The 14838-nt window shown below is 45.6% G+C and overlaps 1 protein-coding gene across 1 annotated transcript in view; it reads right to left on the reverse strand.

Annotated features, from left to right (window-relative positions):
- Nucleotides 1–10846: 10846 nt before the first annotated feature.
- Nucleotides 10847–14838, reverse strand: part of TNK2 (tyrosine kinase non receptor 2) — a 34077-nt gene continuing 30085 nt past the window's right edge. The window contains 14 exon segments of the mRNA XM_043992884.1: nucleotides 10847–11614; nucleotides 12108–12235; nucleotides 12420–12515; nucleotides 12687–12821; nucleotides 12823–12875; nucleotides 12878–12917; nucleotides 12920–13227; nucleotides 13230–13515; nucleotides 13518–13691; nucleotides 13693–13722; nucleotides 13725–13805; nucleotides 13807–13869; nucleotides 13871–13924; nucleotides 13926–14086. Of these exon segments, the coding sequence (XP_043848819.1) occupies nucleotides 11479–11614; nucleotides 12108–12235; nucleotides 12420–12515; nucleotides 12687–12821; nucleotides 12823–12875; nucleotides 12878–12917; nucleotides 12920–13227; nucleotides 13230–13515; nucleotides 13518–13691; nucleotides 13693–13722; nucleotides 13725–13805; nucleotides 13807–13869; nucleotides 13871–13924; nucleotides 13926–14086 (1745 nt within the window). The 3' untranslated portion in view covers nucleotides 10847–11478.

Consider the following 14838-nt stretch of genomic DNA (forward strand, 5'->3'; position numbering starts at 1 on the left):
GGAAATAGGTGCCATTATCACCCATATTTTATGGATGAAGAAGTTGAAGCAAACAAGTTAAGTGACTTTGCCCAAGATTATGCAGCTAGTAGGTTTCTGAGGGCAGATATGAACTCAGATCTTCCTGACTCCAGGCCTGGTGCTCTATCCACTGAACCTCCTAGCTTCCCCTTTTCCACAAAACTATCTTATTTGGTATTTTTGCTTTTTCTCTAGCTTTGTAATCTGTAAATTTTAAAAATATACCATCTAGGGGGAAGCTAGGTGGTGCAGTGGATGGAGCACCGGCCCTGGATTCAGGAGGACCTGAGTTCAAATCCGGCCTCAGACACTTAACACTTACTAGCTGTGTGACCCTGGGCAAGTCACTTAACCCCCAATTGCCTCACCAAAAAAAAAAAAAATACCATCTATACCTTTATCTGAATCATTGACAAAAATGTGTTCATCAGCATAAGGTTAAGCACAAATCTCTGGAGGACTCTGTTGAAAACCTCCTTCTAGGCTTCGGCCAAGCAATTAATGACTCCCCATTCAGGTCTAGTCATTCAACCAGTTCGAAATCCACCTCATTTTCCTAGCCTACATCTTTCTGTCTTTTCCAAGAGAATAGCATAAAAGACCTAATCAAATGCTTTGCTAATACCTGGGTAAACTGAGCATTCTCTTGATCCACCATTTGGGTAATCCTGTCAAAAAAAGAAACAAGGTTGAGTCTGGCACGACTTGTTCTCCGCCAAGCTCTTTGCAACCACCACTTCCTTTTGTAGATACTAACTCTAAACAGGTCAGTTTAGACATCTATCCTTTCTACTAATTTCATGTGGATTTTGATCTTTGCTCTAATAATCTAATGGTCTGGCTACACACAGGGAGCTGATTCAGAAATGACTCCCACATCGGTAACCAGTGGTTTCCCATCTGTTAAGATAACTGTTAGTTTCATGTCACAGAACAAGAAAGTATCTCACATTTAGAGGTCTAAATTAATGTTTAGAGAAGATCTAAAAACATCCATTCATACAATCATCATCTCACCTCCATTTCTTCCATTCTCCCATGCTCAGTGCAGAAGCAGAGGGGGCTGAATCTACTGGGGGGCCATTTTGTATTTTTCTTTTTCATGGGTTACCACAGCCAAATAATTCATCACCTAATGACTTTTCCAGCAAGGAAGAACCTGTCAGAGCTTGTGCTCTATTGGTATAGAATTCCAGAACTTATGATGAGATATTGGATGTTTTTTGTAGAATGATAATAATTGGGATTGTACAGGAACAGAGAGGCAAACACTATAGATATGCATAATACGTATCGGTCTAGACCCATTTTTATGAGTAACCATATTTCTTCAGTCTGTACTTTTCCATCTTCTATGACTCTCAATATTTTGCGAGATATATTTTTATTCTGAAGCTGACTCATAGCTTTGTAATCCAATTCAAAGCCACCTCTTCCATGAAACATCTCCTGATTGACTCCCCCCCACCCCAATTGGTAAGACATCTCTCAGACCTCAACTGTCCACTTATCATGTAGTAAGGCTAGGTCTTGACAGTGAAAATAATGAATCCTTTTGAAGTGGTTGGATTATTCTAATTCACACAGCATATTCCCATTAAACCAGAATCGATTACCATATTTTACATAATTATAACCTTGAATAGCATGACTTTGAATACACATAACCATTTCAGGGGACTCCTTCAAATTAATCAGTACCTGGCTATAGTGTATATTATAGTTTTGAGTGGAAGCAGGGATAGAATGCTGGAGTCAGGAAGACCTGGATTATAAATCCTACATCTGACACTTATTGGCTGTGTGACTCTGAGTGAGTCACAATTTCTCAATATCTTAGGCAACTTCCCTAGGAGGAAATCGAACCCTTCTATTGGGAGATGAAATTACAGGTCCTTTCAGAGTTCCAATAGAGTCCTTCTAGGTTTATTTCTCATTTGCCTACTGGACTGTACATTCCTCATTAGCCATTGTCTTATTTTTACTACTGTGTCCCCAGCAACAATTCAAGGTATTATTGATATGTGAACTCTACCTGTAGAAGTTAGTTTAAGTAATACATCAAATTATTAGAAAATATGGACTATCTGTGCCCAACCTGAGGTAGAGCCTTCCAAACTTGTATTGGTCTGATCAGCCACAGTTGCACACACTGTACCTTGACTCCAACATAATGATGTCATCTTGGTTCTCTTCAAGAACAAAGGACAACAACCAACCAATTATCAATAATTTATTTTTATGAGGATGATGACTATAGCTTATCTTATGCTAAAATCCCAAGGGCATTCTCCATTTGGAAACATACTTTTCCTAAGTAGAGTAAGCATGCATTAAGTATGATTTTTTTTTAGGCCAGCTAGGTGGTGGAGTGGATAGAGTACTGGGTCAGGAGTCAGGAGTCAGAAACCTAATGCGATCCCTAACCCTAACCCTAATGCGAGTTTAAATCTGACTTCAGACTTTAGCTATGTGACCTGGGGCAATATTCTTTTTAAATTTTTTTTGGTGAGGCAATTGGGGTTAAGTGACTTGCCCAGGGTCACACAGCTAGTAAGTGTTAAGTGTCTGAGGCTGGATTTGAACTCAGGTCCTCCTGACTTCGCTGTGCCAAATAGCTGCCCCTGGGGCAAGATTCTTAATCTCTGTCTGCCTTAGTTTCCTCATCTATGAAATGAAGATAATAACACCTACCTCACAGAGGTTTTTTGTGAGTATCAGATGAGATAATTACAAAGTGCCTGGCACATGATAAACATTATCTAAATATTAGCTATTTTTATTTTATTTACTCTTTTCTGTTCACATGCTAAAAATGTAATGGATTTTTTTCTTTGTAACTTGTAAAAGGCTTTGTCACTCCAGCTCTGCCTCACTCCCTCTGAAGCCCATTTTAGGATAACAAGAACATCTTCCAAGGTCATTCTCAGAATAATTATTAATAGCTGAACTGGGCAATTGCCTTATCAGAGATAATAGCCACCTTCCAAGATCACTGAAATTATATATGTCACATATCATCCTTAGACTAATTATGAGAATGAATGAATGAATGAATGAATGAATGAATGAAAAAAATAATTTATTAAGTGCTTACTATGTGCAAAGTGCTGGGAATACAAAGCAAAAATGTTTCAGGTTGCAAGTTAGAAAAAGTTCCCAAGGTCTTTAAGGTCTCTACGCTGCCAACAGAAGTAAAGTAGATGTTAATGCTTTGTTTTGCTTTTTTTTTTTTACAACAAACAAATTTTTTAGTTTTTTTTTTTCCAGTTACATGTAAGGGTAGTTTTCAACATTAATTTTCATAAGATTTAGAGTTAATGCCTTTTCTTTATAGTCATTTCCACTGATAAAATGATCAGTTTCTGATGTTGAACCATTTGACAGTGCCAAGGACTTTGGTGACAAGAACTTTCTATTTTGGGTCTTTAGTAGATGTAGCTGGAACAACTCCAAGAGAAGTTGCCAGGATAAATCTAGGGTTTGCTTCCTAGGATAAAGGTCGAGGGAGGGCACTGGGTTGGAAACATTGTTATTCCTAAGGTTCTTGGGTTTAGCATACTAGCTGTCTCCATCACAGGTTTCTAGTCAGATATTAGCCACGTATATCGGAAGCTCTGAGGGTCTTGAATGTGTGCCAAGACTAAGTTTCCTTAAAAGAGCAACCAAAAGATAGGGTTGGCATGGTCCACTGGACAATCACCACTTTTAAATCTTTAGGGCAATTGAAAAGCAGACCTACTATTGTGATGTCAGTAGAACTTTTTCTACATATAAAGAGCAATCTAATCTCGAATGCCTGCTGACAAAAAAAACTTCTTCCTGTAGTCCTTAGATGTATCAAGGGCTGGTGGACCAGAATTCTGACCAGGCTCAGAAAAGCATAAATGCCCTACTCTGAAAGCACCCACAGAGGGGTCCTGACTATTTTTGTGTTCTCTTTGCTTGCTAGCCATTTGAGATGCACTCAGTTGAAATATATCCTTCAAGACTTACATGAACTGATGCTGACTGAGAGGAGCAGAACCAGGAGAACATTGTATACAGGAACAGCAACATTGTGTGATGAACAATGGGGATACACTTGGCTCTTCTCAGCAGTGCAACAATACAAAACAGTTTCAAAGAACTCATGATAGAAAATGTTCCCAACATCAAGAAAAAAGAACTGTGAATTATGGATGCAGATTGAACCATACTGTTTCTACTTTTGGAATGTTTTTTCCCTTCTTTTTTGAGGTTTTTCCCTTTTGTTCTGATTCTTCTTTCACAACATGACTAATGTAGAAATTTTAAAAAAATTATATCCTTCAATAAACTCCACTGGGATATATGTGAGTTGTGTGTTAGGTTTTGCTTTCACCTTTTAATAGCATAGAAGCCATATTTACCATACAACTACCATTTAGGAAGCATCTTTTCAGAGAAGCATGGGAAGACTCGCATGAACTGATGCAGAATGAAGGAAACAGAACCAGTGATGACAAGGATATAAATAAAATGAACAACAACAAAACCCAACAATGCTATATAATTACGATGACCAAACAACCCCAAAGGAGAGATGAAAAAATTCACCTTCCTCTATTCTTTGAAGAGGTGGAAAACTAGCATTATTGAATGCTACTTGCGCGGGGGGGGGGGGGGGGGGCAGCTAGGTGGTGTAGTGGATAGAGCACCGGCCCTGGATTCAGGAGTACCTGAGTTCAAATCCGGCCTCAGACACTTAATACTTACTAGCTGTGTGACCCTGAGCAAGTCACTTAACCCCAATTGCCTCACTAAAAAAAAAAAAAGTTTATTGCTTGTCAAATTCTCACTGTCTCCTTTGAGTTCTATTGCCAATTAACAGTATTTTTACTTCTGCTCAGTCTCCCCACTTGTCAGCTACATATTAGTTTTGTCTGCAATCCATCATGTGTCAGAACCCCAGTCCTTGTTGAGTGTGTCAGGGAGTTTGCCCACCAATTCAATACTCGGGACTCAAGAAGAAAGGACAGGGCTTGGCACAGGATGCAGCAATTAAGTTGAGACCAGATGTTAAGTGACATGTCTCTTTTTCTCAGAGCAGAATCCCCTTGGCCCTGGGGTCCCAACAATGGATTATTCTTTTCTTTCCAACATAGCCAAAGATAAATTTTAACCCTGTCATCCTTCTAGAATTAACACGACTACAGAACAATGCTGAAGCACCTAAGTGACTCTTCCTGTTATTCAGGTTGAGTATCTTTAGAGACAGGGGCCAGGAGAGGGGAGTCAGTGGGAACTGTGAGATCTGAAACATCTGACTGTCACTCCCCTGTTTCCTCTTCCTTTGGTTTGACCTTGTTCCCCCTCCCCTTTTCCCCCTTGTTCCTGGAACACGTATTCGTGTCTCCATACATTGATCACAAGCTAAACACACACCCTGGGTGAGACAGGATTGGATGTTAGATTGTGAGCTCGCCCTAGTGTGCGTGGGGACTTCCCCTATAAAAGGTCAAGGCATGTATTAGCTAGTGCAGCTCAGGCATTGAGTTTGCCCATTCCCATGGGAATGTAATAAATCTGTCTCTGACTTGGTGGTCTCCTCGAGTTATTTGGGTAAACTGAGGCAGTTTGCCCCATACATTAGGGAATGAGCAAGAGAGCTTTATCATTTTTCCAATCCTAGGAATTAATCCTAGAGAACATTCCTTGAGGGCAGTGTCTTTGTATTCCCCCAGTGCCTAAAGACAGTTCATTGCCCATAGTAGAAATTTAGTAAATGCTGGTTGAACAAATAAATTGGTTCATTCAGTGACTATTTACTGAGATACTGAGATTTGCAGAACTTTCAGTATTTTATTTTTTTGGTAAGGCAATTGGGGTTAAGTGACTTAGTGCCCAGGGTCACATAGCTAGTAAGTGTGTAAAGTGTCTGAGACTGGATTTGAACTCGGGTCCTCCTAAATCCAGGGCCGGTGCTCTATCCACTGCGCCACCTAGCTTCCCCACTTTCAGTATTTTTTAAAGACAATTGGACAGGGAACAGCTAGGTGGTGCAGTGGATAAAGCACCGGCTCTGGATTCAGGAGGACCTGAGTTCAAATCTGGCTTCAGACACTTACTAGCTGTGTGACCCTGGGCAAGTCACTTAACCTTCATTGTCCTGCAAAAAGAAAAGAAAAAAGACAATTGGGCAGAAATCTGGATTGTTTCGCTAAAGTCAATCAACAAGCATTTACTAAAAATCTACTAAGAGAAATACAGGGGCAGCTAGGTGGTGCAGTGGATAGAGCACTGGCCCTGGAGTCAGGAGTACCTGAGTTCAAATCCGGCCTCAGACACTTAACACATACTTACTAGCTGTGTGACCCTGGGCAAGTCACTTAACCCCAATTGCCTCACTAAAAAAAAAAAAAAGAGAGACAGAGAGAGATACAAATCAAAATAACTCTAAGCTGTCACCTCATACCTATCAGATTGGCTAATACAATAAAAAAGGAAAACGACAAATGCTGGAGGGGATGTGGAAAAACTGGGACACTGATGCACTGTTGGTAGAATTATGAACTGGTCCAACCATTCTGGGGAACAATTTGGAATTATGCCCAAAGAGCTATTAAACTGTGTATACGGGGAAGCTAGGTGGTACAGTGGATAAAGCACTGGCCCTGGAGTCAGGAGTACCTGAGTTCAAATTCGTCCTCAGACATTTAACACTTACTAGCTGTGTGACCCTGGGCAAGTCACTTAATAAAACAAACAAACAAAAAAAAAACCCTGTGTATACCCTTTCCTAACACTATCACTACTAAGTCTGCATCTCAAAGAAATCAAAGGAAAAATCAAAGGAACTATATGATAAAAAAAAATTCTAGAAGCTCTTTTTGTGGTGGCAAAAAATTGGAAATTGAGGGATGCTCATCAATTTGGGAATGGCTAAATAAGTTGTGGTATATGATCATGATGGAATATTATTGTGCTATAAGAAATGATGAGCAGGATGGTTTCAGAAAAACCTGGGAAGACTTAAAAGGCCTGCTTTAAGAGTTTAAAAAAAAAAAGAACTGATGCAGTGAAGTGAGAAGAACCAGAACACTGTAAACAGTAACAGCGATAGTGTACAATGAACAACTGTGAATGACTTAGCTATTCTGATCCATACAATGCTCCAAAACAATTCCAAAGGACATGATGAAAAATGTTATCCACCTCCAGAAGGAACTGAGTGCAGACTGAAGCATAATTCTTTTACTTTCTTTATTTTTCTTGTGTGCTTTTTTGCAACATGGCTAATATGGAAATGTTTTGTATGATCTCAAACATGTAGTTAATATCACGTTTCTTGCCTTCTCTATAGGGTGGGAGAGGGAGAAGAAAGGGAGAAAACTTGGAACTGAAAAAAAAATTTAATGAATGTTAAAAATATATGACCAGAGGGGCAGCTAGGTGGTACAGTGGATAAAGCACTGGCCCTGGATTCAGGAGGACCTGAGTTCAAGTCCAGCCTCAGACACTGGACACTTACTAGCTGTGTGACCCTGGGCAAGTCACTTAACCCCCATTGCCCACCAAAATAAATAATTTTTTAAAAATATATAAATAAATAAATGACCACCTGATGCTGAGTGAGATGAGCAGAACCAGAAGAACATTGTACACAGTATCAACATTGTGTGTTGATCTACTGTGATGGACTAGATTCTTCTCACTAATGCAATGGTACAGAAGAGTTCCAGGGGACTCATGATGGAAGAAGATCTCCAAATCCAGGAAAAAAAAAAACAAAAGAACTGTGGAGTATAGATGCTGATTGAACCATATGATTTCTTTTGCTTTTGGTGCTGTTGTTTTTCTATTTTGAGGTTTTTCCTCATTGCTCTGATTTTTCTCTTATAACATGACTAATGCAGAAATATGTTTAATGTTTTATATATACATATATATAACCTATATCAGATTACCTGCTGTCTAGGGGAGGGGTGACAGAGGGGAGGGAGGGAGAAAAATCTGAAATTGGAAAGCTTGTATAAACAAAAGTTGAGAACTATCTTTACATGTAACTGGAAAAAAAATAAAATACTTTTATCAGAAAAAAATGACCACACACATAAAAAGACCCCCTACACCCCCCCAAACCTATATGTTCTCCAGGCATTGGAGATAGAAGCACAAAGCCAGATCTTGACCTTAAGGAAGTTATTAGCCAAACAATTAACAGATCGCCAGTAAATTTAATTATGTTCATTGGGAATCTAAGAGGGCATGATTTTTTGCAGCTTACACTAGCATTTTGTTGAGGAAAAGTGGCATTTTGGGAATCTCTTAAAATTGAGGGTAAATTCAAGTTCCATAAATGTACCTGGTACCTTGCACCCAGAGGGATTCAGCCCTGAAATTCAGGCTTTGCTGATTTAAAGTTAGGTTTTTGGAGATTTAAATTCCCCATGGAAACTTATACAAAGTTCTCAAAATTGTGTCTTGAGACACCCTAGTCATCTCCAGCCCAGTTTGAGACACCCTACCTCACCTCTCTTGGGCCTTTAGCCTTTCTCCCTGGGTTCAGAGATCACTCACACTTTAAACTGCTATTATGTTAACTGACTCCCCCATTCTGTAATCTATTCCAATTTTTAAAAATCTTCTTAACCCGACAATCAGACTCTAGACCAAAATAATAAATTTGTTTTCTAGTGTTTATTTATGAAAGAGAAAAAAAAACATTGGAATTTTCATTACTTTATGAAGGGGCAGCTGGTAACATAGGGGATGGAGGGATGCTTCTGGAATCATGAAGACCTGAGTTCAAATATCATCTCTGATACTTGCTGACTGCAGGAGCCTGGGGAAATTACTTAACCTCTCTATGTCTCTCAGGCAACTAACTCCTTCTGACTTATCTAAGAAGTCATCAGTACTGTGGAGGGCATGCCCCGGACTTCTTAGTCTGTATGCTGCTATATCATTTTGATTTTAGAATGAGGTGGGGTCTTATGAAAGCCACTGCATTCACAAGATATAAGATTGATTTTTGCACATTGAAATTCACAAATGATCTTACATTAGGAAACCAAGGCTCAGTGGTTTGATTTCTGTATGAAACATCTGAGGCAATATTTGAACTTACACTATGGGGGGGGGGGATAAGGGTTAAATGACTTGCTCAAGGTCACATGGCTAGTGTCTGAGGCTGGACTTAAATTTAGGTCTTCCTGACTCTAGCGCTAGTGCTCAATGCACTATGCCATCTAGCTGCCCCTCTCTCCTAACTTTTAAGTCCGGAATTCTTTCCTCTGTCATAGTGAGTACCAAATGGTGAGCGGATTGTCTCCGGCTCTTACTGCAATGACCATGGAGCTCAGTCATCAATTGTGATGATCCAATTCTTCATGTCTATCCTACCTGAATCCCTTCATTTGGAGAAGAGAGACTGATGACATCATGGGAGGATAATGATGTCTACAGCTCAGTGACTGTAAAGCCGCCCCCCCCCCCGACTGACCCACCCCTCTTCACCACCTCTTTCTGGAGTCATTCACATTCAATGGGTCTCTGACAGGCATCTTTTAAACACCAACATTCCTCCAGGGATGCTAAAAAGCAGTGAATCATGGAGTACTACAGCCACCTAAGAATCCAATTTGTGAGTCATTCACACACAGGGCAATGGTGAGACTTTACATTGGGTAGGAATGAGTTGCCACATATTATTACCCAAGGTGAACCCTGGGCAAGAAGTGGTGTAACAACCCAAGAACTCACTCATGGGTGAACAATGAGGCATAGCTGGAAGACGGCATACATGCTGAGCTGCCACACGGGTGATAGCGAGAGGCTTAAAGCCCCAGTCATGTCCAGTCAGACCCATGGTGGAGGATGTATGGAAGGACATACAAGGACAAGTGGAGGAGAGGTGGTAACACAGACAGTGATGAATATGGTACCTGGGTCAGGGAGACCATACATCCATGGTCAGAGGTACTAAAGCACACTTTTCACCTATACTGTCTCGGACCTAAGTCCATGACAACCCCATCATAAGGTGGAAAGGGATTCTTATACCCACTTTAGAGATGAGAAAACTGAGGCCCAGGGAGGACGAGTGATTTTTCCCAAGGTCCTTTAGCTAGTTTAGTTGCAGGTCTGAGAGACCTGAACCCAAGTGTTCTGGCTTTCTGCTCCACAATTATCGTACACCACCACAGACAGGGAGAAAGGCACGGACTCAAGTTCACTAAGTGGAAGTTCTGGCAGCACAATATTTGGGTTTCATCCCTATCTGACCCAGGTGGGTGCCATAGGACAGTTGTCAGACTCAGATGGAAACAGGGGCCACTAAACCATACATTAGGATTGCTGCAGGTTCCACACTAACATAGTTTTAAAATATATTACCTACATTTTATTCTATTTTTATTTTGCTAAATATTTCCCAATTACATTTTAATCTGTTTTAGGCCACGCTCAGACTATTCTGTGGGCCCCATGTTTGATTTGATGACTCTGTTGTGGAAGCCCTTTGGGCTGGGGCTATCCATTAGCTAGCCTTCCTGGGCATTGTGCCTCTCCCGCCACCTCTGCCCCAGGGACCTTTCCTTGTCCGGGCCAAGTCCCTTCATCAATACAACAGGCCACCTTCATCATCTTCTAGTCCACACTGGAGAGTCACAGAATGAGATCCCTTGGTCTCACACTTTCTCCATTACCCACAGGGAGTGTGGCCAGGTCCACACAGCATCAAGAGCCTAGCCTGGAGGAATTCAGATGGTAGATGGTCTGGGAACAGCGGCATAGAGGGCTTATGCCAAGTTCTCTCTGCTGCCTGGAAGGCAAAGAACCACGTCGACACCCCCGGTAATGTAAAATAGAACTAACTTTATTTCTCTGGAAGAAGCAGATGTGTGGAGGCAGGACAAGAGCAGCAACTTGGCAACAGGGGTGTTGGGGTAAAAAACACAAAACGGCTTTGGGCTGGGCTGGGGCTGGGCTGGGAGCACCAGTCTCCACGTTAGGCTGCCGGTATCTGTTCCCTTCTGCACATCCTGGGGTTCTGTCCCCACCCTGGAACTGGGCTTGCATCCACCCTGCTTCCAACATCCTGAAATTCTCAACCTCACGTGACAGTGCCCCTCCCAATGACCCCAACCCAGGTACAAGATCAGCTGTGGTCTGTATCCTGAGCTCTCTCCCCCGTGACTGCCAGGCCTGTCTCACGGCACCATACCCACCGGAAAGCTAGCAGACTCCACTGAACAAAGCACTGGGGTCTCCCTCCTGCTCTCTCTGCTCCCACTGCCCCCTTCCTTCAACTTTCGTAGGAATAGGAAATGCCACAGACACGAGCAGACAGGCTTGGGGTTTTCCCTTCAATCTGGTCCCTAAGGGGAAGTAAGGCAGAGGCATCACAGCGGGTGGAGATTTAAAGGGAGGAAAGGGGGTCCTTGTGCCCAGGACTGTCTCTAGTCTTCTCTCGGCCCAGCTCTGAATGCCTCCTCACCCTCTTCCTGAGGTTCCCTCTCTTGTCCCTCTGGAGCTGCCGTGGGAGGAGCAGATGGATGGAGGGGCTACAGCTAGCACTGTGGAAGGGCGGTCCCATCCAAGTCTCCTGCTCCTTCTGGCTCCTCTCTGCCTATCTGAAGAAGCAGGGTGATGGGGGGAGAAGGTAGCAACAGCAGCAGCAGGTTTCCCCAGGCCCCCGGGGCAGGGGAAACTACCCCTCCCTGGCCCCCGACATGCAGGGCAGGCTCAAACGATCCTTCAGGCAGACTAACAGGACCCCCCCTTAAGTCAGACTCTCCGGCTCCCCAGACCTGCCGTCAGCGCCTGCAAGAAGAGAGGGGGTTGCATGCTTGGGAGAGATCACTGCTGAGCAGCTACCTTACATTGAGTCCACCTCTCCCCTGTCCCCAGACCCCCACTCCCAGGACTTTCTTGCCGCCTCACAAAGTTAGCTCTGGCTGCCTGGGGCTTCCCTAACCTTGGGAGGGGATTCTTGGCTGTGGAATATTTAGCCTTTGGGAAATGTTGGGTCCCTGTGCCAAAAGGACCCAGCTCCCTCGGGTCCACCTGGCTGGGTGGAAAAGACAGGAAGAACTGGGGCAGACCAGGAGAGAAACACATACTTATGGTGGGTGGGACCACAGGAATCTAACAGGTGGCAGCCAGCCTGCTCCAGGTTCCAATCAAACATCTCCAGCACCTTAAGACACTCCTGCCTTGGCTGCAGACCCAGGCCAAAGAGTTGCTCCACCTGTGGGGAGGGCGAGGAGGGGGAGAGCAAAGAGGGCATTGACGAGTGCCGAGGGGGACACAGCGGCACTAAGGCATAGGGGGCATCGGATAAGTAAGAAGAGCGCAGGAGAGCTCAGGAGTCAGGTGGTGTGTCAGACAGCTTCCCGGGGCTCTTGGGAGGTGCACAGGGCAAGGGATGGTACCTTCAGATACTGAACGGCTCTCGGAACGCTCCAGCTGTGGTTCTGCAAGGCCGTCTGGCACTCCTCTGTGGTCACCCCATGCACCATGGCCTGGACCTGGGCACACCCCCACCGCTCTCTGTCAGGATTGCTCATGGGGTTGGGCACCAAGTTCAGGGGTCCCCTGCTCCACAAGCTGCTTTTCAGAACCCTGCTGAAAGGCCAGAACCCCAGAAGCCCCGCTCCCCTGCCTTCCTCCCTCCCAACAATCTCGTTCCCAGGACTCACCATCTGTAATCTTGTCTGTGGGACGCCCAGCCTCTAGCCCATCCCTGGGCAGCCCCTCACCAGACGGGCAGATGCCCTCAAGGATGGGGCACGGGCACCTGTGTTGCTATTGTTGGCTGAGAAGTTGGCCTTAGGGGTCAAGGGTGGCCTGGGGCATGGGCCGAACGGTGGCAGTGGGGGCAGCAGGGCTGGTGTGCTGGTGGGTGGCAGCAGCAGAGGGGACAGGAATGGAAGGAGGCTCCCTCCTCAGGGCTCCGGGCCTCCTGCAAGAACCGCTGGTATCTTTCCAGGTAGGGGGGCCTCTCCGGAAGCAGATAGTAATGTGTGTTGCTGATCTTTTTGCCATCTCGAACAATCGGTAGGATACAAGGCCCTGTCCGGGGGCCAGGGGCCTGGATCACTTGGGGTGTGGCATATTTGGGGTCAGAGCCAAAGCTCTGAGTGGTGGGGCATGGTCTTCCCAGGGGAGCTGGAAAGTCGAGGGGCAAGGGAGACCCACCAGACAGTGCCAAAGGACTAGGGGTAGCGAGAGCCTGAGGGAGAAGGGCTCCCTTGGGGGGATTTGGGGGGGAGGGGCTGCCCCCCTCACCACCGTCCCGGCTCCTCTTCACATCCCTGAAGCTGGGAGACAGTTCACCTGAGCGGCAGCCCAGCTCGCTGCGCTGCCGGTGGGTCGAGGTGGGATCGGTACCCTCGGGGGCACCTGAGGTTTGTCTTCTCCACCCAGGCCAGGGCTAGGAGAGGAGCCCAGAGAACTAGATGGGACCTGCAGCTGCCGCATGCACTCCTGCTGCAGAGCCTGGAAGATTTCTGCAGTCCTGAAGGGAATCAGGGGGTTTGGTGGCCTCCTTGGGGTGGGAGGAACAAATTGTCTTCTAGGGGTGGAGTGGGCCGTCCAGCCTCAGGCACAAAGGCATAGTTAGTCTCCCCCTGGGGAGGCCCCTTCGGGGTTCTGGCACCAACCAGGGCACTGTTGATAGAGCAGACCTCAAAATCATCTTCATCCCTGAGCCACATCATCGTAGGCTGGCGGAGGGAGGCAAAGGGCCGGGTATCCCAATCTACCACAGGTGTGGGGTGTAAGGGCCTTGGAAGTGCCCGGGTGGGACTCTGCGGGGGGTGTTTTGTCCAGCAGCGAGCAGGCATCCATGGCCAGCTGGGCAAGGGAAAGGGCACTGGGCTTTTGGGGAAGGGTTGGCCAAGGGAGGTGCTGTAAGCTCGTCCCCAAAGTCAATGAGAGGACACTTCAGCCCCGCCCCGCTTGTCCTTGGTGCCCGGCACTCGGGCTGAGGGCTTCACCAGCCACAGGCCCCTGGGGAGGCCTGGTTTCCGATGACAGAGACGCTTGAAGTCGAGCTGCAGGAGGTCCTGATCATCACTGACCGGGTCGTACGTAGGCTCTGTGGGACAAAGGAGAGGAAGGAAACCCCCAGGAAGGGGGTGTCAGAGATTAGCTCCAACACCTCTTAGGGTAAGAGAGGAAATACACAAGCTATCTCCCTCTACCCCAAGTGGCGACATTAATCCTGTCCTTACCACCCCTGAGAATCTAATCCATCCCACCCAACCCTCTGGCCCCCTACCCTTATCTGAGCACGTACGGCCACAGTGATGCGTTATGGAGTTAATGAAGCCCAGGCCTCCAGCCCACTCCCACCTCTGCTACTTCTGACAACACCCCAGCCCAGTAACTGCCCTCTGGGGGTTTCCTTTGGCCAATCCTGAGCCTTTGGAAATCTCTCTACGGAGCTTGATCAGCAATCCCTCCAGGGCCCCACTCCCCAGTTTCCCATCACACCCTCTCCTGGCCCACCCGGACACCACAGAAGTTAGCGTAGGGTGGGGAGGGAGAATCAGCATTATGGGGGCTTTAGAAAGAAAAATAGCATCCCTACTCCTCTAGCCTGAACTCCATTCATAAGAACAGACCAAGTCTTTGGCATCTCAGCCTTGGGTCTGGGGAGACTGCTGGGGCAGGCTCCAATTGCTTAAGAGGAACGGGTGTCTGACCAATGGGGAGCTCCAAGCACCAGGTATCTGAGAAGGCTGAGCCATGCTAGGGGCTGGCAGCAGGAAGCTCACAGCACACTCCCTCCTCCCCCCTGCAGCCCCTGCTGTGTACCTTCAAGGAGAGGAGTTATGAGAGAACAGA

The sequence above is a fragment of the Dromiciops gliroides genome, chromosome 3 (assembly GCF_019393635.1).
Source record: "Dromiciops gliroides isolate mDroGli1 chromosome 3, mDroGli1.pri, whole genome shotgun sequence".
Classification (NCBI taxonomy): Eukaryota; Metazoa; Chordata; class Mammalia; order Microbiotheria; family Microbiotheriidae; genus Dromiciops; species Dromiciops gliroides.